The sequence below is a fragment of the Triturus cristatus genome, chromosome 12 (genome assembly GCF_964204655.1).
Source record: "Triturus cristatus chromosome 12, aTriCri1.1, whole genome shotgun sequence".
NCBI classification, from domain to species: domain Eukaryota; kingdom Metazoa; phylum Chordata; class Amphibia; order Caudata; family Salamandridae; genus Triturus; species Triturus cristatus.
Window position 1 is genome coordinate 739,893,078 of NC_140595.1, and position 22,921 is coordinate 739,915,998.

The 22,921-nt window shown below is 40.9% G+C and overlaps 1 protein-coding gene across 7 annotated transcripts in view; it reads left to right on the forward strand.

The window, feature by feature from the left end:
* Positions 1 to 22,921, forward strand: part of LOC146782640 (uncharacterized) — a 292,768-nt gene that overhangs the window by 138,163 nt on the left and 131,684 nt on the right. For 3 of the 7 annotated variants that reach the window (XM_085638080.1, XM_085638084.1, XM_085638081.1), the window contains 4 exons: positions 2,589 to 2,633; positions 10,141 to 10,185; positions 15,698 to 15,742; positions 21,248 to 21,292. In XM_085638080.1, the coding sequence (XP_085494206.1) occupies positions 2,589 to 2,633; positions 10,141 to 10,185; positions 15,698 to 15,742; positions 21,248 to 21,292 (180 nt within the window). The remainder of the gene's footprint in view (positions 1 to 2,588; positions 2,634 to 10,140; positions 10,186 to 15,697; positions 15,743 to 21,247; positions 21,293 to 22,921) is intronic. The other 4 variants (XM_085638083.1, XM_085638082.1, XM_085638085.1 and 1 more) reach the window with 4 other exon arrangements.

Consider the following 22,921-nt stretch of genomic DNA (forward strand, 5'->3'; position numbering starts at 1 on the left):
GGATTCAGTACTATGACCGTGAAGGAAGCCAGATTGGAATTGATCCAGAAGTTGGAAGCATTCAATGCGCTTTCAAAGCTGATCGTGGACACATTTCTCAATGAGTTTGGCCAGGGTTGGAATGTTGAAAATTAGGCAGACGTTGTTTAGGTCTTCTTGATCCGCTGACGTTTTTTTAAAGAATGAGGGTAACCTGTCCTGCTTTAAGACATTCTGTGATAGAGCCTAGAATCGGTGAGGCATTGACTATCCTAACCTAAAGTGGGAGTAGGGATAGTTTGATCTCCCTGAAGAAATTCAATGGTAGAGGGTCACTGAAGTGGTTGGAAGGTTTCAAAGCTGAGAGCGTTTTGAGAAAGATGTAATCATACAGGGTATCGAAAGCGCTCCAGGGTGCGTTATTAGGGGTAGAACCTGGAGTGATTGATGGTGCCAAAGATTGGGTGTGTGTGAAATGATTGGAGGTAACATAGGCATGAGCCCCAAAGCAGTCTGCAAATCACGTTCCATCTTAGTAGTCTTACTGATTGAGAAAGTAGCGAAATATTCATAAATTTGGCAATGAGCGTGATCCGCTTAGGGGGGAGAGATTGAGTATGCTATTCGATTGAGATTTAACAATCTCAAACTGTTTTTTTGGTCAGTTGTTAGCTAGGTTCAGTTGGTTTGTGAAAAAATTGCTTTGCGGATTCTTATACGTTTATTATAGAGGTTCGTTGATCTCAGATGTGAGATGGTCAAGGGACGGCAAGGATCTCCACAATCTATCCGCTAGTCTCAGGTTTCTTCTCTCAGCGTTTAGACTGCTGTTGTACCAGGGTTTGGAGGCTTTGGAAGGTATTCTTTTTAACTGTGAGAGGGAGATCGTGTCCACAATGTTTGTCACGGACCCATTGTGGTGTTCAGTGAGATCGTCGATGTCAGTCATAGCCTCAGGTGGGGGTAATATGTCATTACTGAGGGTTGCCAAGGCATCAAGGTTAACATTTTGTAGTGTTCTCTGCCAATGTTTGGGTTCTTTTGGTTGAGTTTTGCTCGTACCAGCAGATTCAGAGATGTGGAAGGTGATGCAGTGGTGGTCTGACAAGTCACAAGCTGAACAGAATTTGGATTGCCAATTATAAGGTTTAGGGTAGCTCCTTTGACGTGCATTGGGCTGTCACATATCTGGGTTAGACCGAAGTTCAACATCTAGAAAAGCCATAAGGAGCAAGTTGCCATGGATGAAAGAGTGCGGTTCCGGTTACTCTGAAGGGAATGTGTCTAAGGGTCTGTTGAAGAGGAGCAGGTGATGGGGTATAGATGGGGATAATCAAAGATTGCTGATCCCTTTCCTGGGAGCTTCATGCTGAGGCTCCGTCCTAGCGGCCATCTTGACTCCCAATCTTTGATGCTTCAAATAGCTAAGACCTCGGTTTCTCTGTACTTCATTAGTGGCTGTGTACATGAGTGAGAGTGTATTTGGGCTGAACATCCATGCCTGAGTTGCTGGAAGCAAAGTCTGCAAAACATCAGCTGTGGAATTTATGAAAATGGCACTATGTTATTTACTCAGAACTATCTGTCGACCTAAGTCAGGTCCAGAGAAAATGTGTCCCTGAGCTTTATTAGCACCTCTACATAGCTGGAACTTATCCACTATTTCAAAGCTCTCATCATGAGCTGTCACCAGCTCTATCTAATGGCAGAAGGCCTGTTAATGCTTTGCTTGCTAGTCCTGGCTGCAGGAGCTAGAAAAGCTATGTAAGTCGCAGAAAATTCTGAGAAACTGAGAAGCCATGCAGCACTTCCGATGACCTTGCATTCCTGTATCCTTCAACAGGAGGCATGTTTAACCACATTAACTCTTTGATCCACTTTTTTCAGTATTGAGCTCTATGAACAGTTTGCCAGTTTATCCTCATGGATATGCAGATAGAGTTTGCCTGTGACAATACTTAACAAAAAAGGGCTAAGATTGTTTGTTTCACTGGGGTAAACATCCAAGGCCTATTCCTTCAGGTGTAATCATGAGGCACTACGAATGTGGCCCAACTCCTACTGAAACAACATACATGGACAGTTTTTTTATAACACTTTAGCCATCCCCATTCAATAACAATGGATTCTCTAGACCTCAATATTAGCTGTGGCTCCCATTTTCCTATATACAAACTTCAAATTGTTTGTGAAAGTTTGTGGTAGAACGTTTATCTTTTTTGTGAAGTTGAGTTGGACCTAGGATTATTCACTCTTTGACCTGTATTACTTATTTGATTTGTTGAACCTTGAACCACAATACCCTCTCTCAGAGGAAGACTTCAGCTCATGCCATGCCACTGTAGGGTAAGGCAGAAACACTTTACAGAGTCTTTTGCTTCCCTTGATAAAAGGTGGCTCTGGTGGTTACCTATGGCATGCAAAAAGGTCTCTGACCACTCTCCCCATAACCTGGCAGGATTTCTAACAGTACAAATGGTTGTCTCTTTGGCACCGGCCTATGTATTAAGAACGATTATTTAATTTTCCTGTGGTATAGAAAAAGATATCAGAATAAAAATAAGATGACATGTACAGATTAAACATCTGTGTTTTCTTTCTTCTTATAGCTTCTAAAGGAAAGTCACGAAAAGCCCCAGCTAAGAGCAAATCTGGTGAGTGTTTCATATAAGCTACTTTTGATGAAGAACTAGGGCCAAACACGGCTCTAGGCCAATATATAGCAGAGAATGATTTCACTGCAACATGTGGCAGAAAGCTGAGGGCAAGTCACAATGGGACAGATTTATAATCATTTGACGCAGCGCAACACATTGCAGCAAGACAACTTGCTGTGCTGCGATGAATGGAGAGGGAAGGAATGTGCCATGTCTATCAAGATAAGCATTCCTGCGCTCTCACTCCAATGGTGCTCTCATTGCTGCATTGCACCAACGCAGTCACACTTGCCTCATGGTGCATGGGTGCCTGTGTTGCAAGCAGGCTTGTTTTTCTGTATGAAGGGACACTTGCTGTACAAAAACAGTGCTTAGAGGTGTTTTCCTTTTTCTAAGTATGCTGCAGCTCCACTCCCTTCCCATCTAAAAGCGCTGCCAGTTCAGACTTCTCACACACGCATTCAAATCGGTACACAACAGGAAAGACACATATCTCGATCACAGGCTTCACTTCCACCAACCCGCCTGGCAACTTTGCTCGGCATTACTCTCACTCGCACACACACCCCACATCCACAGAAGCAGAATGGGCGGTCAAACATTCTCCTTCCAAGCTGAACAATCCAGGAACGACGTCCCCTAACACATCAAGGCCTCTTCCTGGCTTTTCAATAAGTCTTCTTGAAGGACTATCAAGACTGCCTGTACTCAGGCCCAGCGTCACCACTCACGTACTCAGTGCCTGAATACCCTCACGGGTGACAAGCAGCACTCTAGAAATCCACCTTATATCACATTTGTGCTGGTAAGGTGGCTTGAGTTCAATGTAGTTTATTTTAACTGTTTGAGGTGGCTTTCATAGATTTTGAAGAAAATGTGACTCAGCACCCAAACAATTTTTGAATTAATTGGAGCAGCAAAATGCACAGATTCCGAGAATCTTTTTCTTAATAAAAAGAGATTTGTTATTCATTAATTGTTTCATTTAAAACATTTCATTTTCTTCTTGGAATTTTTTCATCCAATAGGACTTCTTCAGAGCTCTTTCAATGTATATCCTTGGAATTTTAACTGAAATTTCTCCATTCATAAGTCAAGAGTGCTAGATAGTCCACTGTTTCAAAAATCTGTATATACACAAAATGTTCCTGCAAACTGATCCAAGAGTGAAAGAAAATGGATGACCAAAAAGTAACTAGACATCAACCACTAAAAACCAAAATCAATATTTAAACAAAGGTTTAATGGTCCATTAATGGGTGAGGTGTTAATGATAACAATCAAACTGGTCCAAAGTCAGAACCCATGAATCATGGATTATGGTAACTACCACGGACGTTAGAGTAGCCGCAATTGATTTGATGTTGGTTATCTCGGCTTTGTTGAATTGCCATTGGTTGAGGTAGCGATGGATGGGTTATTATATATTTCCCTGAAGTTGGGGTTGATATTCATTGTTTCTGTTGATGTATTAGTTGACCTTTTTTTGGTTGCCATTGTTTTGCATGGTATTTGTTGGTGTCATTTTTTACATTTATTGTAATTTACTGGATGTAAAGTGATGACCATACCATTACAACAGAACACAGTAAGTAAACCTGAAGTAGCTAAAACAAACACTGAGAGTCCAAAACTGAAACGTATATAAGTTTGATTGGCTTAATGGCGACTAGCGAACATAAAGCCTGTCATTACATGCAGCAAAATATTCTGATGGAATAACTTGCTCAAATATCATCTAAAGAAATATGCTTTCAGTTAATTGCTGAATCACCAGCAATTCTGAGAAATGTCATTTCACATGGAAGTAAACTGCAAAAAAAAATATCTATCCCTATAAGGGACAAGGACTAAGTCTGTTATTATGTCCTGATCTGTAGACTGTGTAACAGGGAAAGAGGAGATATGCAGCTCTCACCCCACTTCAGATTTATATATTTATTTTTTGAATGCTTGTACTTTTACTCTCACTACCTATCTACACTGCAACTTGTATCAGAAATGTGAAGCTATTGCATGTAATGTGCATGTCCCAAATTGCTAGCTGTTGTTATATTAATAAAAATAAAAATATTTATTAAAAAAAAGTTTAATATGTGTTTTTAGTACAGAATTGCTTGGATTCCAGAGAATTTACTTAGCTGGCAGATAAAAAGTCTACATGTAAGATTTTCTTGTCGACCATAATTGATGTATATAGACATTGCGTTTTAAAGCGTTTCTCTGGTGATTGATGTCACAGTAGGTTTTCAGAACCCCACATACCTCATAAAACCAAGAGACAATTGGGGATCCTTAGTGCAGCTGACACGAGGATGTAGGACTGGGGGAAGAAAGGCTGACTGTTTGACAGCGAGTGAAATTAACAGAGACTAGGAATAATGTGGTCAAACTTGGTGACATCAATAACAAAATGGACCTAAGCATTGACTGAGGGCAGTGTAAGACAAATTGCGTAAGTAAAATTTCAATTGAGCTCCGACGAAGCGCCCTTCTTTCCCCGTTGTCTCCTGGACAGCTGCAACCAGATCAAAAAACAGCATTCTATGCAATTCACATCCCAAAGCCCGCACATATGCTTTATGATGAAGCCTCTATTCCATGACCCATCACCACATATCTACACTTTTGATCAGTACAAAATTGGCATTCCAAGAATTTACAAACCTTTTAAACAAAATGATTATGAGCATTTGAAATAATTAGTGTCACAAAAAAAGAGCAATAGGTCCGGTAAGCAAAAATAGTCTTAAGTTCGGAAATAAATAGGAAACTGGCATAGGGGCTGCTCAGTTAAAATCCAGGAAAGGTATTGCAAAGTGACAGCTGTCCCCTTGTAGTGCTGCCACCATGCTCCGAGTAAGATGGGATGGTCTGGGAAACCAACAAAGGAAACGCCTCAATGGCATCGAGCTTGGGTCCCAGACATCTCGAGGCTACATGGATTCCTGGCCTGTGATGGAAGTGGGATCTCCAAAGGTGGGTACGTCTACATCTCTAACTACATGCTGTTTAATGTGCAGCTGACAGAGGAGAAATTTGGGCCCCATAAATCGCAATTCTTTCTTTATTTAGAACTTAGGCACACACTACATGTGTATCAGGACAGGCTTACAGCCCTTCCAGACTTCAACCAGCTAGAATGCAAGATCTCCATACTAGAATTATTTTTTTTATGGATTTACAAAGCTCTGGGAATCAACATATACAACCCCTACTGGGGTTTGAAGAAAAATGGGATTGTGATTTGGGAGACCAGTTGTTTGATGAATGGATTGAGGCAAAAATAGCATGCAGAATCCTAGTAGTCTCCGCCCCGCTCCGCCTCATCCTTAAGTATTTTCACAGGGTTTACTTCACGTTGGGGAAACTATGGAGCGCTGGCCAGAACAGTGACCCACTTTCTAGCACCGCAAGATGGGTAGGGGCACAGTCATACAGGTAAACTCAGAATGTATGGTAATTTAGGGATACTGGACTAGAGTTTTTGCTATACTGGTGGTGGTGTTTGACTTTCCCCTCAATAAGGACTGACCATGACATTTTTTGGGGGGTGTACTTGGGCTGTGTGGCCATACAGGACACAAACTACTACTTGGAATTGGAATCCTGACACAAAAAATGGACATAGCACGACACAGGCATTCTGCGGAGGCCCCCTGGATCTAGAAATGGCATAGGGGTATGGACCATAGTGCTCTTGCTGAAGGCTTGGTCTATACAGGGCCAGGGGCTGCCCCCAAAAGCTTACAAAGATTTGAAGATCTTGGTGGTAACACTTCAACACTGTCACACCAGCCTCAGGCCCTACCAAATCACGACTTAGCCCTGCCTGAGCGGCAGAATCTATGTTGTAAATTCTCAGACCGTAGTAAAATTTACAATGATAGATCGGAAATATGTGAATCTAATGTAGTCCTTTCCCTGTATTGGAATTGTGCACAGTTGTTACATTTGAAAGGAGGCTATAGATTTGGTTTAACCTGTTTTTTCCTGTGTCTGGATGCATGAAAAACCAATAAACAGATATTTAAAATAAGAAAAGTCTGGCACACACCTTTGAATGGACACTTTTTATAGTTTCAGAAGAGTGAAAAAAATCTTTCTCGACTTTAAGTGAGGTAGCATCATAGGGCTGAACTAACAAAGGTTACATGACATAAACCAATCAACATTGCAGAAATTGTGATGCACAAAATAGGCTATTGTAGAGACTACCTAAACTAATAATATGTAATTATTCCCTTTACCCTATGTTGAAAGGATAATTCCTTGAGGTGAAGAAAGATGCTGAGGCTTGAAGTAGAAAGCCTTAAGTTTATTTCTAGTAGTAGTTATAAACAACTCATCCACCCAACTGTCAGTAAGATAATGATCTCACTGCCCACTAACATTCCACAGCTGGCTTAGTCCTGACATTCCAGAACACCAAGCATCATCAGAGTGAAGTTCCATAGACATATGTTATTACAGGAAAAGAAAGCCATTACAACATATCTCCCTCCTTTACACCTTTACAGAAAACACATAACAATAAACACATTAACATCATGTGGCATTAATTAAGTGACATAGTCCTTCAAATGGGAGGGAAGACAAGAATTTCTCTTGGGCCTTATAATGACCTCCGGAGCTCCTTCTCCCTCCGTGACAGTGTGAGGAAAGCTTGATGTTACATCAGTATTGCATATAGCAACACGACCTAGATTCCATACCCTGTGATCACTAGTTCTTATAGCATTCTTGAACACTTTAACAACCTTTAACGGTTTAGTGAATTTAGATCCAGACACAGCAAAGCCTGGTCTTTTGATCCGAACCCAATCACCCACCTTAACCTTCGTGGACTTAACAGCATGACGAACATCATAGTTTTCTTTACTCTTAGAACATTTCAAATCTTCCTGCTCTTGCCATGATGTAGAGTCAACCTCACGAGATCTGTTAGAAAGAAATTTATTTACCCATGGTGGATCCAAAAAAGTAACAGGGTCCCTTCCACGAAACAAAAGAAAAGGAGACTTCCCTGTAGTGGTATGTGGGGTAAACCGATACACACACACTCTTTTCAAAACTTCATCCTGCCAATTAAGACCATTAGATTTTGCTAAAGACACCGTTTCCTTCAAGACTCTGTTGAATCTTTCCACTGTTCCATTGGATTCTGGGTGATACAATGAACATTTTTTGTGAATAATGCCACAATCACCAAGAAAAGTCTCCATTTCTCTCTAAACAAGTTGTACACCATTGTCTGTAAGTAAGGTCTCAGGAATTCCTTCCCTGGCAATAATGTCTTTTAAACATTGAATTACCGTATTTGAATTAATATTCTTCACAAAAATTACTTCTGGCCACCTTGAAAACAAATCCATGACTACTATAACAAACGTGTCAGAACCATCTCCATGAATAGGCCCTAAAATATCAAGAGCAGTATCCTTCCCTGGGCCACACGGACGAACTCTTTTTTCCATGGGCTGTGTCCTGGTTTTCAAAACCTTCTCGCTGAGAGCACATTGGACACATTCTCTGACTAAATGTTCAATCTGTGTGTCCAGACCTGGCCACCAATAGCTAGAACGCACTCTCTCCTTAGCTTTAGAAATACCTAAGTGTGCCTCATGTGCCAAATCCAAGACCTCTTTCCTTAAAGAAACTGGGGGTACTAGTTTGTGACCTCTCAACAACAACCCCTCACAACTTGAAAGTTGATCTTTAACCAACCAGAAATCTCTCACTGAGTCACTGCCTTGATCTTTATGGTGCCATCCCTCACAGATTAATTTGGAGACTTCTTGAATGGTATTATCACACTTGCAAGCATCCAACCACCTCTCACGAGAAATCACCTTATAATCCACTCCACAGACAAAGTCCTGTGGAAGACTAAAAGATAGATCTGAATTTTGGTCCAATTTGCCTTGTTGTTCATCAGGAACTAACCTTGAAAGAGTTTCTGCAACAACATTCTCTGACCCCGGGACATGTTTAACAATGAAATTAAACCCTTGTAATCCAACCACCCATTTTGAGATTCTGGGAGATATAGAGTCAATTCCTTTTTTAGTTAGTACCTCACAAAGAGGCTTGTGATCAGTTCTTATAACAAATGAAGTGCCCCACAAAAACTTTTTAAATTTCTTAATAGCCCAGTGTACCGCAAGGGCTTCACGTTCAATTACAGAATAGCGGCATTCAGCCCCTTTCAAACACCTAGATATAAACATGATGGTATTCTCAGGCAGGACACCCCCTTGATACAGGACTGCACCAATCCCTTTCAAGCTTGCATCAGTAGATATAATAGAGCTCTTGCTCGGGTCAAAATTCTTTAAATTAGGAGCATTCTGTAATTTCATTTTTATGTCATTAAATTCTCTGTCACACAAACTATTCCAACTAAATTTCTCTCCTTTCCTTAACAAATTGCTCATGTTGAACGTGACCTCAGCAAAATTCTTTATGAATTTATTATAGTATTCAGCCATACCTAAAAATCTCATGAGTTCCTCCTTGGAAGAAGGAACAACAAGGTCATTAATGGTGTTTACAAGATCAGCTTTTGGAACTACCCCTTCCGCACTTATAGTATGGCCCAGATAGTCAATTTTGCTGAGACCAAACCTACACTTTTCTTTCTTTACAGTTAAATTGTGAGAAGTAAGCTTGTCCAGCACTTGCCTAACCCTTCTTTCATGCTCAGCAACAGTAGATCCATATACCAAAATGTCGTCTTGATACACACAAACCCCAGGGATGTTGACTAAGACTTTTTCCATGACACGTTGAAAAACTGAGGCAGCAGATACTAACCCAAATGGGAGTCTAATAAATCTAAATGTCCCAAACGGAGTGATGAAGGCAGTTAGATCCCTAGAGGACTCATCAAGTAAGATTTGATGGTACGCTGATGTTCGATCAATGGTACTAAATATCTTTGCCCCACCCACCATACTCAACAGCTCAGAAATGTTAGGTAGGGGATATTTATCTACCTGAACACATTTATTGAGTTGTCTGAGATCAACACAGAGTCTCAAAGAATTGTCAGGTTTCCTTACGGCCACCACCGGAGCAAGCCAAGATGTTCCCTCAACCTCCTCAATTATACCCTGGGACTTAACTGCATAAGACCTAGCTATGACAATAAAAGAAAAGTGTAACGTCTTTTGATCATGAGCTTCTAATAATTCAGGATAGTTTAGATTCCAGAGAATTTACTTCCATCTCAGATAAGAACACTACATAATAGATTTTTGGTTGATCCTACTGAATGGATGTAGGCATCTTGTTTTAAAGGGTTCATCTATTAATATATGTTACAGTCAGTTTTCAGAACCCCACCATAGCTCATAAAACCAAGGGACGATTGGGGATCCCTACTGCAGCTCACAAGAGTGTGTAGAATTGGAGGAAGAAAATAGATTTTTTGACAGCGAGGGAAATTATCAAAAACTCGGCAGAATGATAGTAACCATCTGTGTTTTCTTTTTACCTATAGGTTCTAAAGGAAAGTCACAAAAAGCCAAAACTAAGAGCAAATCCGGTGAGTGTTTCATATAAGCTACTTTGATGAACATCTAGGGCCACACACACCAATATATAGTGGAGAATGAATTCACTGCAATGTTCTGCAGAAAGCTCAGGGCAAGTCACATTGGTCCAGATTTATCATTTGACGCAGCGCAACACAATGCAGCAAGACAACTTGCTCTGCTGCGTCGAATGGAGAGGGCAGGAATGTGCCGTGTGTATCAACATGAGGCACATTCCTGCGCTCTCATTCCAACGGCGAACTCAGTGCAGCCTAGCGCCAATGCCTCATGGTGCATGGGTGCCTGCATTGTAAGCAGGCTTCTTTTTGTGCAGTAAGGGACACTTGCTGCACAAAATCAATCCTTAGAGGTGTTTTTCTTTTTCTAAGTGGGTTGTAGCTCCACTGGCTCCTCACCTAAAAGCGCTGCCAGTTCAGACTTCTCACACATGCATCAAGTCACTTCACAACACAAAACACACATACCTCAATCACCGGCTTCCCTTCCACCAGCCTGCCAGGCAACTTTGGTCAGCATCACTCTCACTCGCATACACACCCCACATCCACAGAATCAGAACAGGAGGTCACGCATTCTCCTACCAAGCCCTCAACTCCTGTAACAGCCTCTACCAACACATCAGGGGCTCCTCCTCATTTCTTGAATTCTGCAAGTAGCTGAAGACCTGGCTTTTTATTACATCTTCTTGCAGTACTATCGAGACTGCCTGTACCCAGCCCCAGAATCACAACATGCCTACTCTCACCTACTCAGCGCCTGGATACCTTCATGGGTGACAAGCAGCGCTCTACAAATCCAACCTATATTACATTTGTGCTGATATGGTGGCATGATTTCAATGTAGTTTATTTTAACTGTTTGATCTGGCATTCATAGATTTGAAAGAAAATGTAACTCAGCACCCACACCCCAACAATTGTTTTAGTTAAGAACAACTTTGTTAATAACAGCAGTAATTGGACAGCAAAATGCCCAGATTCCCACAATATTTTTCTTAATAAAAAGAGATTCATCATTTATTAATTCTTTCATTTAAAACTTTTCATTTTCTTTTTGGATTTTTGCTGAAGCCAACGCTTTTCGTCCAGTAGGTATTCTTCAGGACTTGTTCAATGTATACCCTTGGAATTTTAACTGAAAGTTTTCCATTCAAACGTCAAGAGCTCTAGATATTGCACTGTTTCACAAATCCACTAATACACAAAAATCCTGCTAACTGATCCAAGAGTCGAAGAAAATGGATGACCAGAAAGTAACCAGACATCAACTTTTAAGTTCCCAAATAAATATTTAAACAAAGGTTTAATGGTCCATTTATGGGTGAGGTCTTAATGATAACAAGCAAAGTAGTCCAAAGTCAGAACCCATTAGTTGTGGAGAGTGGTAACTCCAATGGAAGTTAGAGTAACCACAGTTGATTTGATGTTGGTCAGCTCGGCTTTGTTGAATTGCAATTTGTTGAAGATGTGATGGATGGCTTAATATATCTGTTTTAAGTGGGGGTCAATATTCATTGTTTCTGTTGATATATTAGTTGACCTTGTTTTGGTTGGTTTGCATGGTATTTGTTGGTGTCATTTTTTCAGTTCATTGTAGTTTACTGTATATAAAGTGATGACCATACCATTAGGAAGGACAGAATACTGTAAGTAAACCTGAAGCGGCTAAAACCAATATTGAGAGTACAAAAACAGAAATATATTAGCTTAATAACCACAAGCAAACATAGAGTCTGTCAATACATGCAGCAAAATATCCCGATGGAAAAACTTGCTCAAATATAATCTAAAGAAATATGTTTTCAGTTCCTTGCTGAACCACCAGGAATTCTGAGAAATTTCATTTCACATGGAAGTAAACAGCAAAAAAAGACCTATCTATCCCTATAAAGTACAAGGATTAAGTCTGTTATTATATTTTTCAAAACCAGGATAGCTTGGACTCCAGAGAATTTACTTAGCTTGCAGATAAAAGTCTACATGAAAGATATTCTGGTCGACCCTATTTGGTGGATATACGCATTGTGTTTTAAACCATTCATCTGGTGATTGATGTCACAGTAGATTTTCAGAACCCCACAATACCTCATCAAACCAAGGGACAATTGGGGATCATTAGTGCAGCTGACGCGAGGATATAGGACTGGAGGAAGAAAGGCTGACTGTTTGACAGCGAGTGAAATTATCAGAGACTAGGAATGATGTGGTCAAACTTGGTGACATCAATAACAAAATGGACCTAAGCATGGAATGAGTGCAGTGAAAGGCATAGTGGGTAAGAAAAATCTTAAATGGAGCTCCGACACAGTGCTCTTTTTTCCCCGTTGTCGCCTGAGCAACTGCAACAAGATCAAGCAACAGCATTCTATGCAATTCACATCCCAAAGCTCGCACACATGCTATATGACGAAGCCTCCATTCCATGCCCTTTGATCCAGACAAAATTAGCATCCAAAAAATTAACAACCCTGTTAACCAAAATGATCATGAACATTTGAAAGAATTTGTTTCTCTAAAAAGCGAGCAAAAGGTCCGGCAAGCAAAAATAGTCTCAGTACGGAATTAAATAGCAAACTGGCTTAGGGACTGATCAGTTTAAATGTCAAGAAAGGTCTGGCACTGTGACGGCTGTCCCCTTGGAGTGCTGGCAACTTGCTCCCAGTAGGAAGGGAATGAGATGGAATACCAACAAAGGAAACAAGGCTACATGGATTCCCAGCCTGGGACAGAGGTGGAATCTCTAAAGTTGGGCACGTCTTGTCCTCTAACGACATGCTGTCTTATGCGCAACTGACGGAGGAGAAATTTGGGCTCCAAAAATCACAATTCTTTCTTTATTTCCAACTTAGGCACACACTATCTGTGTATTAGGACAGGCTTACAGCCCTTCCAGACTTCAACCCTCTAGAATCTAAGATCTCCATGGAACCCATACTAAAAAAAGAAATTTCACTGAATTAAAAAGTTCTAGTAATAAACATATACAACCCCTACTGGGGTTTGAAGGAAAAATGGGAGCATAATTTGGGGGACATGTTGGAAGATAAATGGATCGAGGCAAAAATGGAAAGCAGAATCCTAGTATTCCCCGCCCCATTGCACCTCATCCATAGGAATTTCCACAGGGTTTACTTCACACTGGGTAAAATGTGGAGCGCTGGTCAGAACCCTGACGCACTTCCCAGCGCTGCAAGATGGATAGGGGCACCTTCATACATGTAATCTAGGAATATATGGTCATTTAGGGATACTGGTCTAGAGTTTTTGCTATACTGGATGTCGTGGTTGAATTTCAACAAGGACACACAAATGGCATTGTTGGGGGTGTTCTTAGGCTGGGTGGCCATCCAGAGCAAAAACTACTACTTGGAAATGGAATCTGGGTACCAAAAAGGGACATAGCGCAGCACTGGCATTCTGCGGAGATCCCCCGAGGTCTAGGGATGCTGAGGGGTATGGACCATAGCGCTGTTGCTGATGACTTCATCTACAGGGCCAGGGGCTGCCTCTCAAAAGTTGGAGATGTCAGTGGGAACACTTCAACACTCTCCTACCAGCCTCAGGCCTTACTGAATCACGACTTAGCCCTGCCTGAGCTGCATAATCTATGTAGTAAATTCTCATACCATAATAAAATTTACAATAATTGATCGGAAATATGTGAATGTAATGTAAGGCTCTCCCTGTATTGGAATTGTGCACAGTTGTTACGTTTGGAGTGAGGCTATATATTTGGTTTAACCGGTTTTTTCCTGTGTCTGGATGCATGAAAAACCAATAAAAAGATATTTAAAAAGAGAAAGGTCTGGCACATATCCTAGAATAGGCACTTTTTAAAGTTTCAGAAGAGTGAAAAGAACTCTTGACATAAAGTGAGGTAGCAGCATAGGGCTGAACCAATAAAGTTACATGACATAAACCAATCAACATTACAGAAATTGTGTTGCATAAAATAGGCTATTGTAGAGACTACCTAAACTAATATTATGTCATTATTTCCTTCACCCTACATACACAGTAGATGACATTGCCCTGGTAATCAATAAACCATTTGAATGAACAAACAGTCTCAACTGCAGGTAACAACAGCCTTGATTATTTGCAACATTACAATACAAGTTAAATACAGTACGCAACGCTGCACCACAGAAGAAATCCCATTCTAACGACTTTATGAAAAATAAACACAAAAGAGAAAAACCTTCCATGCAACTTTTAAAATCCATGTAGTCTTCAGCGCTGAGTGTGTTTAATGTTCATTTGTGTATTTGTAAGTTAGCATAGCAGAACTGCAAAATAAATTCACGGGCCCTACCCTGACAGTGTTCAGAAGCCCTGGCCATAATATTTGATCAGACTCTATAAAAATCTCATGCTGCCACCATCACTCTTGTGCTGCCCAGCTCCTGGTGAGGATGGTGTCCCTCCACCTCTAGGAGGGTAGAACAGGGCCATCTTTAAGGTGAAGCAACATGTGCAGCTGCGCTAGGGGAACTCACTCGGCAGCAATAAAAATATCGAGAACTCATGACTTATGTTCCTGCTAGAGAGAGAGAGATCACAGTTTTGTCTAAGGAGAATGTTAACTCACCATAAAATAGTACAGACGGTGTGCTGCAAAGTATAGGTCAGTATTTAATGCCGATAGCTGAGTGGATTAGTAAAGCCATCCTTTACCAGCGCTTCAAAGCAAATGAAATGTATGTGATGGAGAGATGAGGGCCACTTTGCCAGTTGGTAGTGAGGGAAAATGAGGAGGTAATGGGGGGTGCCAAAAAAGATTGTCGCACTGGGCGCCACCAGAGCTAAAGCAAGCCCTGGGATAGCATATGTTGTGCCCCTTCCAGTCTAACCAGATCACAATCCAAAGACAAGCCTAGATCATGGTTGACACGCATGATCCATGCTCACTCATGCCCAGAAATTGTTACTAAGGATTCAGATATGACTGCAGTTGGGGCACTCAGGGCAGGGGTCACATCCACTAACACTCTCATTGCATTCAACAAAATATCCAGATGGAAACACTTGCTCAAATATTGTCTAAAGAAGTATGCTTTCAGTCCCTTGCTGTATCACCTGGAATTTGGAAGAATTTAATTTCACATGGAAGAAAACTGCATAAGACCTAGCTATCACAATAAAAGAAAAGGGGAACGTCTTTTGATCATGAGCTTCTAATAATTCAGGATAGTTTAGATTCCAGAGAAATTACTTCCATCTCAGATAAGAACTTTACATGATAGATTTTTGGTTGATCCTACTGAATGGATGTAGGCATCTTGTTTTAAAGGGTTCATCTATTAATATATGTTACAGTCAGTTTTCAGAACACCACCATAGCTCATAAAACCAAGGGACGATTGGGGATCCCTACTGCAGCACACAAGAGTGTGTAGAATTGGAAGAAGAAAATAGATTTTTTGACAGCGAGGGAAATTATCAAAAACTCAGCAGAATGATATGTACAGAGTAACCATCTGTGTTTTCTTTTTACCTATAGGTTCTAAAGGAAAGTCACAAAAAGCCGAAACTAAGAGCAAATCTGGTGAGTGTTTCATATGAGCTACTTTTGATGAACATCTAGGGCCACACACGCCAATATATAGTGGAGAATGAATTCACTGCAATATTCTGCAGAAAGCTCAGGGCAAGTCACATTGGTCCAGATTTATCATTTGACGCAGCGCAACACAATGCAGCAAGACAACTTGCTCTGCTGCGTAGAATGGAGAGGGCAGGAATGTGCCATGTGTATCAATATGATGCACATTCCTGCGCTCTCATTCCAACGGCACACTCAGTGCAGCATAGCGCCAATGCCTCATGGTGCATGGGTGCCTGCATTGTAAGCAGGCTTCTTTTTGTGCAGTAAGGGACACTTGCTGCACAAAATCAATCCTTAGAGGGGGTTTTCTTTTTCTAAGTGGGTTGTAGCTCCACTGGCTCCTCTCCTAAAAGCGCTGCCAGTTCAGACTTCTCACACATGCATCAAGTCACTTCACAACACAAAACACACATACCTCAATCACCGGCTTCCCTTCCACCAGCCTGCCAGGCAACTTTGGTCAGCATCACTCTCACTCGCATACACTCCCCACATCCACAGAATCAGAACAGGAGGTCACGCATTCTCCTACCAAGCCGTCAACTCCTGTAACGGCCTCCACCAACACATCAGGGGCTCCTCCTCATTTCTTGAATTCTGCAAGAAGCTGAAGACCTGGCTTTTTATTACATCTTCTTGCAGTACTATCGAGACTGCCTGTACCCAGCCCCAGAATCACAACATGCCTACTCTCACCTACTCAGCGCCTGGATACCTTCACGGGTGACAAGCAGCGCTCTACAAATCCAACCTATATTACATTTGTGCTGATATGGTGGCATGATTTCAATGTAGTTTATTTTAACTGTTTGATCTGGCATTCATAGATTTGAAAGAAAATGTAATTCAGCACCCACACCCCAACAATTGTTTTAGTTAAGAACAACTTAGTTAATAACAGCAGTAAATGGACAGCAAAATGCACAGATTCCCACAATATTTTTCTTAATAAAAAGAGATTCATTATTTATTAATTCTTTCATTTAAAACTTTTCATTTTCTTCTTGGATTTTTGCTGAAGCCAACGCTTTTCGTCCAGTAGGTATTCTTCAGGACTTGTCCAATGTATACCCTTGGAATTTTAACTGAAAGTTTTCCATTCAAACGTCAAGAGCTCTAGATATTGCACTGTTTCACAAATGCACTAATACGCAAAAATCCTGCTAACTGATCCAAGAGTCGAAGAAAATGGATGACCAGAAAGTAACCAGACATCAACTTTTAAGTTCCCAAATAAATATTTAAACAAAGGTTTAATGGTCCATTTATGGGTGAGGTCTTAATGATAACAAGCAAAGTAGTCCAAAGTCAGAACCCATTAGTTGTGGAGAGTGGTAACTCCCATGGAAGTTAGAGTAACCACAGTTGATTTGATGTTGGTCAGCTCGGCTTTGTTGAATTGCAATTTGTTGAAGATGTGATGAATGGCTTAGTATATCTGTTTTAAGTGGGGGTAAATATTCATTGTTTCTGTTGATATATTAGTTGACCTTGTTTTGGTTGGTTTGCATGGTATTTGTTGGTGTCATTTTTTCAGTTCATTGTAGTCTACTGTATATAAAGTGATGACCATACCATTAGCACAGAACACTGTAAGTAAACCTGAAGCGGCTAAAACAAATATTGAGAGTTCAAAAACAGAAATATATTGGCTCAATAACCATAAGCAAACATAGAGTCTGTCAATACATGCAGCAAAATATCCCGATGGAAAAACTTGCTCAAATATAATCTAAAGAAATATGTTTTCAGTTCCTTGCTGAACCACCAGGAATTCTGAGAAATTTCATTTCACATGGAAGTAAACAGCAAAAAAAGACCTATCTATCCCTATAAAGTACAAGGATTAAGTCTGTTATTATATTTTTCTAATCCAGGATAGCTTGGACTCCAGAGAATTTACTTAGCTTGCAGATAAAAGTCTACATGAAAGATATTCTGGTCGACCCTATTTGGTGGATATACGCATTGTGTTTTAAACCATTCATCTGGTGATTGATGTCACAGTAGATTTTCAGAACCCCACAATACCTCATCAAACCAAGGGACAATTGGGGATCATTAGTGCAGCTGACGCGAGGATATAGGACTGGAGGAAGAAAGGCTGACTGACAGCGAGTGAAATTATCAAAGACTAGTAATAATGTGGTCAAACTTGGTGACATCAATAACAAAATGGACCTATGCATGGAATGAGTGCAGTGAAAGGCATAGTGGGTAAGAAAAATCTTAAATGGAGCTCCGACACAGTGCTCTTTTTTCCCCGTTGTCGCCTGAGCAACTGCAACAAGATCAAGCAACAGCATTCTATGCAATTCACATCCCAAAGCTCGCACACATGCTATATGACGAAGCCTCCATTCCATGCCCTTTGATCCAGACAAAATTAGCATCCAAAAAATTAACAACCCTGTTAACCAAAATGATCATGAACATTTGAAAGAATTTGTTTCTCTAAAAAGCGAGCAAAAGGTCCGGCAAGCAAAAATAGTCTCAGTACGGAATTAAATAGCAAACTGGCTTAGGGACTGATCAGTTTAAATGTCAAGAAAGGTCTGGCACTGTGACGGCTGTCCCCTTGGAGTGCTGGCAACTTGCTCCCAGTGGGAAGGGAATGGGATGGAATACCAACAAAGGAAACAAGGCTACATGGATTCTCAGCCTGGGACAGAAGTGGGATCTCTAAAGTTGGGCACGTCTTGTCCTCTAACCACATGCTGTCTTATGCGCAACTGACGGAGGAGAAATTTGGGCTCCAAAAATCACAATTCTTTCTTTATTTCCAACTTAGGCACACACTACCTGTGTATTAGGACAGGCTTACAGCCCTTCCAGACTTCAACCCTCTAGAATCTAAGATCTCCATGGAACCCATACTAAAAAAATTAATTTCACTGAATTAAAAAGTTCTAGTAATAAACATATACAACCCCTACTGGGGTTTGAAGGAAAAATGGGAGCATAATTTGGGGGACATGTTGGAAGATAAATGGATCGAGGCAAAAATGGAAAGCAGAATCCTAGTATTCCCCGCCCCATTGCACCTCATCCATAGGAATTTCCACAGGGTTTACTTCACACTGGGTAAAATGTGGAGCGCTGGTCAGAACCCTGATGCACTTCCCAGCGCTGCAAGATGGATAGGGGCACCTTCATACATGTAATCTAGGAATGTATGGTCATTTAGGGATACTGGTCTAGAGTTTTTGCTATACTGGATGTGGTGGTTGACTTTCAACAAGGACACAAAAATGGCATTGTTGGGGGTGTTCTTAGGCTGGGTGGCCATCCAGAGCAAAAACTACTACTTGGAAATGGAATCTGGGTACCAAAAAGGGACATAGCGCAACACTGGCATTCTGCGGAGATGCCCCCAGGTCTAGGGATGCTGAAGGGTATGGACCATAGCGCTGTTGCTGATGACTTCATCTAGAGGGCCAGGGGCTGCCTCTCAAAAGTTGGAGATGTCAGTGGGAACACTTCAACACTCTCCTACCAGCCTCAGGCCTTACTGAATCACGACTTAGCCCTGCCTGAGCTGCATAATCTATGTAGTAAATTCTCATACCATAATAAAATTTACAATAATTGATCGGAAATATGTGAATGTAATGTAAGGCTCTCCCTGTATTGGAATTGTGCACAGTTGTTACGTTTGGAGTGAGGCTATATATTTGGTTTAACCGGTTTTTTCCTGTGTCTGGATGCATGAAAAACCAATAAAAAGATATTTAAAAAGAGAAAGGTCTGGCACATATCCTAGAATAGGCACTTTTTAAAGTTTCAGAAGAGTGAAAAGAACTCTTGACATAAAGTGAGGTAGCAGCATAGGGCTGAACCAATAAAGTTACATGACATAAACCAATCAACATTACAGAAATTGTGTTGCATAAAATAGGCTATTGTAGAGACTACCTAAACTAATATTATGTCATTATTTCCTTCACCCTACATACACAGTAGATGACATTGCCCTGGTAATCAATAAACCATTTGAATGAACAAACAGTCTCAACTGCAGGTAACAACAGCCTTGATTATTTGCAACATTACAATACAAGTTAAATACAGTACGCAACGCTGCACCACAGAAGAAATCCCATTCTAACGACTTTATGAAAAATAAACACAAAAGAGAAAAACCTTCCATGCAACTTTTAAAATCCATGTAGTCTTCAGCGCTGAGTGTGTTTAATGTTCATTTGTGTATTTGTAAGTTAGCATAGCAGAACTGCAAAATAAATTCACGGGCCCTACCCTGACAGTGTTCAGAAGCCCTGGCCATAATATTTGATCAGACTCTATAAAAATCTCATGCTGCCACCATCACTCTTGTGCTGCCCAGCTCCTGGTGAGGATGGTGTCCCTCCACCTCTAGGAGGGTAGAACAGGGCCATCTTTAAGGTGAAGCAACATGTGCAGCTGCGCTAGGGGAACTCACTCGGCAGCAATAAAAATATCGAGAACTCATGACTTATGTTCCTGCTAGAGAGAGAGAGATCACAGTTTTGTCTAAGGAGAATGTTAACTCACCATAAAATAGTACAGACGGTGTGCTGCAAAGTATAGGTCAGTATTTAATGCCGATAGCTGAGTGGATTAGTAAAGCCATCCTTTACCAGCGCTTCAAAGCAAATGAAATGTATGTGATGGAGAGATGAGGGCCACTTTGCCAGTTGGTAGTGAGGGAAAATGAGGAGGTAATGGGGGGTGCCAAAAAAGATTGTCGCACTGGGCGCCACCAGAGCTAAAGCAAGCCCTGGGATAGCATATGTTGTGCCCCTTCCAGTCTAACCAGATCACAATCCAAAGACAAGCCTAGATCATGGTTGACACGCATGATCCATGCTCACTCATGCCCAGAAATTGTTACTAAGGATTCAGATATGACTGCAGTTGGGGCACTCAGGGCAGGGGTCACATCCACTAACACTCTCATTGCATTCAACAAAATATCCAGATGGAAACACTTGCTCAAATATTGTCTAAAGAAGTATGCTTTCAGTCCCTTGCTGTATCACCTGGAATTTGGAAGAATTTAATTTCACATGGAAGAAAACTGCATAAGACCTAGCTATCACAATAAAAGAAAAGGGGAACGTCTTTTGATCATGAGCTTCTAATAATTCAGGATAGTTTAGATTCCAGAGAAATTACTTCCATCTCAGATAAGAACTTTACATGATAGATTTTTGGTTGATCCTACTGAATGGATGTAGGCATCTTGTTTTAAAGGGTTCATCTATTAATATATGTTACAGTCAGTTTTCAGAACACCACCATAGCTCATAAAACCAAGGGACGATTGGGGATCCCTACTGCAGCACACAAGAGTGTGTAGAATTGGAAGAAGAAAATAGATTTTTTGACAGCGAGGGAAATTATCAAAAACTCAGCAGAATGATATGTACAGAGTAACCATCTGTGTTTTCTTTTTACCTATAGGTTCTAAAGGAAAGTCACAAAAAGCCGAAACTAAGAGCAAATCTGGTGAGTGTTTCATATGAGCTACTTTTGATGAACATCTAGGGCCACACACGCCAATATATAGTGGAGAATGAATTCACTGCAATATTCTGCAGAAAGCTCAGGGCAAGTCACATTGGTCCAGATTTATCATTTGACGCAGCGCAACACAATGCAGCAAGACAACTTGCTCTGCTGCGTAGAATGGAGAGGGCAGGAATGTGCCATGTGTATCAATATGATGCACATTCCTGCGCTCTCATTCCAACGGCACACTCAGTGCAGCATAGCGCCAATGCCTCATGGTGCATGGGTGCCTGCATTGTAAGCAGGCTTCTTTTTGTGCAGTAAGGGACACTTGCTGCACAAAATCAATCCTTAGAGGGGGTTTTCTTTTTCTAAGTGGGTTGTAGCTCCACTGGCTCCTCTCCTAAAAGCGCTGCCAGTTCAGACTTCTCACACATGCATCAAGTCACTTCACAACACAAAACACACATACCTCAATCACCGGCTTCCCTTCCACCAGCCTGCCAGGCAACTTTGGTCAGCATCACTCTCACTCGCATACACTCCCCACATCCACAGAATCAGAACAGGAGGTCACGCATTCTCCTACCAAGCCGTCAACTCCTGTAACGGCCTCCACCAACACATCAGGGGCTCCTCCTCATTTCTTGAATTCTGCAAGAAGCTGAAGACCTGGCTTTTTATTACATCTTCTTGCAGTACTATCGAGACTGCCTGTACCCAGCCCCAGAATCACAACATGCCTACTCTCACCTACTCAGCGCCTGGATACCTTCACGGGTGACAAGCAGCGCTCTACAAATCCAACCTATATTACATTTGTGCTGATATGGTGGCATGATTTCAATGTAGTTTATTTTAACTGTTTGATCTGGCATTCATAGATTTGAAAGAAAATGTAATTCAGCACCCACACCCCAACAATTGTTTTAGTTAAGAACAACTTAGTTAATAACAGCAGTAAATGGACAGCAAAATGCACAGATTCCCACAATATTTTTCTTAATAAAAAGAGATTCATTATTTATTAATTCTTTCATTTAAAACTTTTCATTTTCTTCTTGGATTTTTGCTGAAGCCAACGCTTTTCGTCCAGTAGGTATTCTTCAGGACTTGTCCAATGTATACCCTTGGAATTTTAACTGAAAGTTTTCCATTCAAACGTCAAGAGCTCTAGATATTGCACTGTTTCACAAATGCACTAATACGCAAAAATCCTGCTAACTGATCCAAGAGTCGAAGAAAATGGATGACCAGAAAGTAACCAGACATCAACTTTTAAGTTCCCAAATAAATATTTAAACAAAGGTTTAATGGTCCATTTATGGGTGAGGTCTTAATGATAACAAGCAAAGTAGTCCAAAGTCAGAACCCATTAGTTGTGGAGAGTGGTAACTCCCATGGAAGTTAGAGTAACCACAGTTGATTTGATGTTGGTCAGCTCGGCTTTGTTGAATTGCAATTTGTTGAAGATGTGATGAATGGCTTAGTATATCTGTTTTAAGTGGGGGTAAATATTCATTGTTTCTGTTGATATATTAGTTGACCTTGTTTTGGTTGGTTTGCATGGTATTTGTTGGTGTCATTTTTTCAGTTCATTGTAGTCTACTGTATATAAAGTGATGA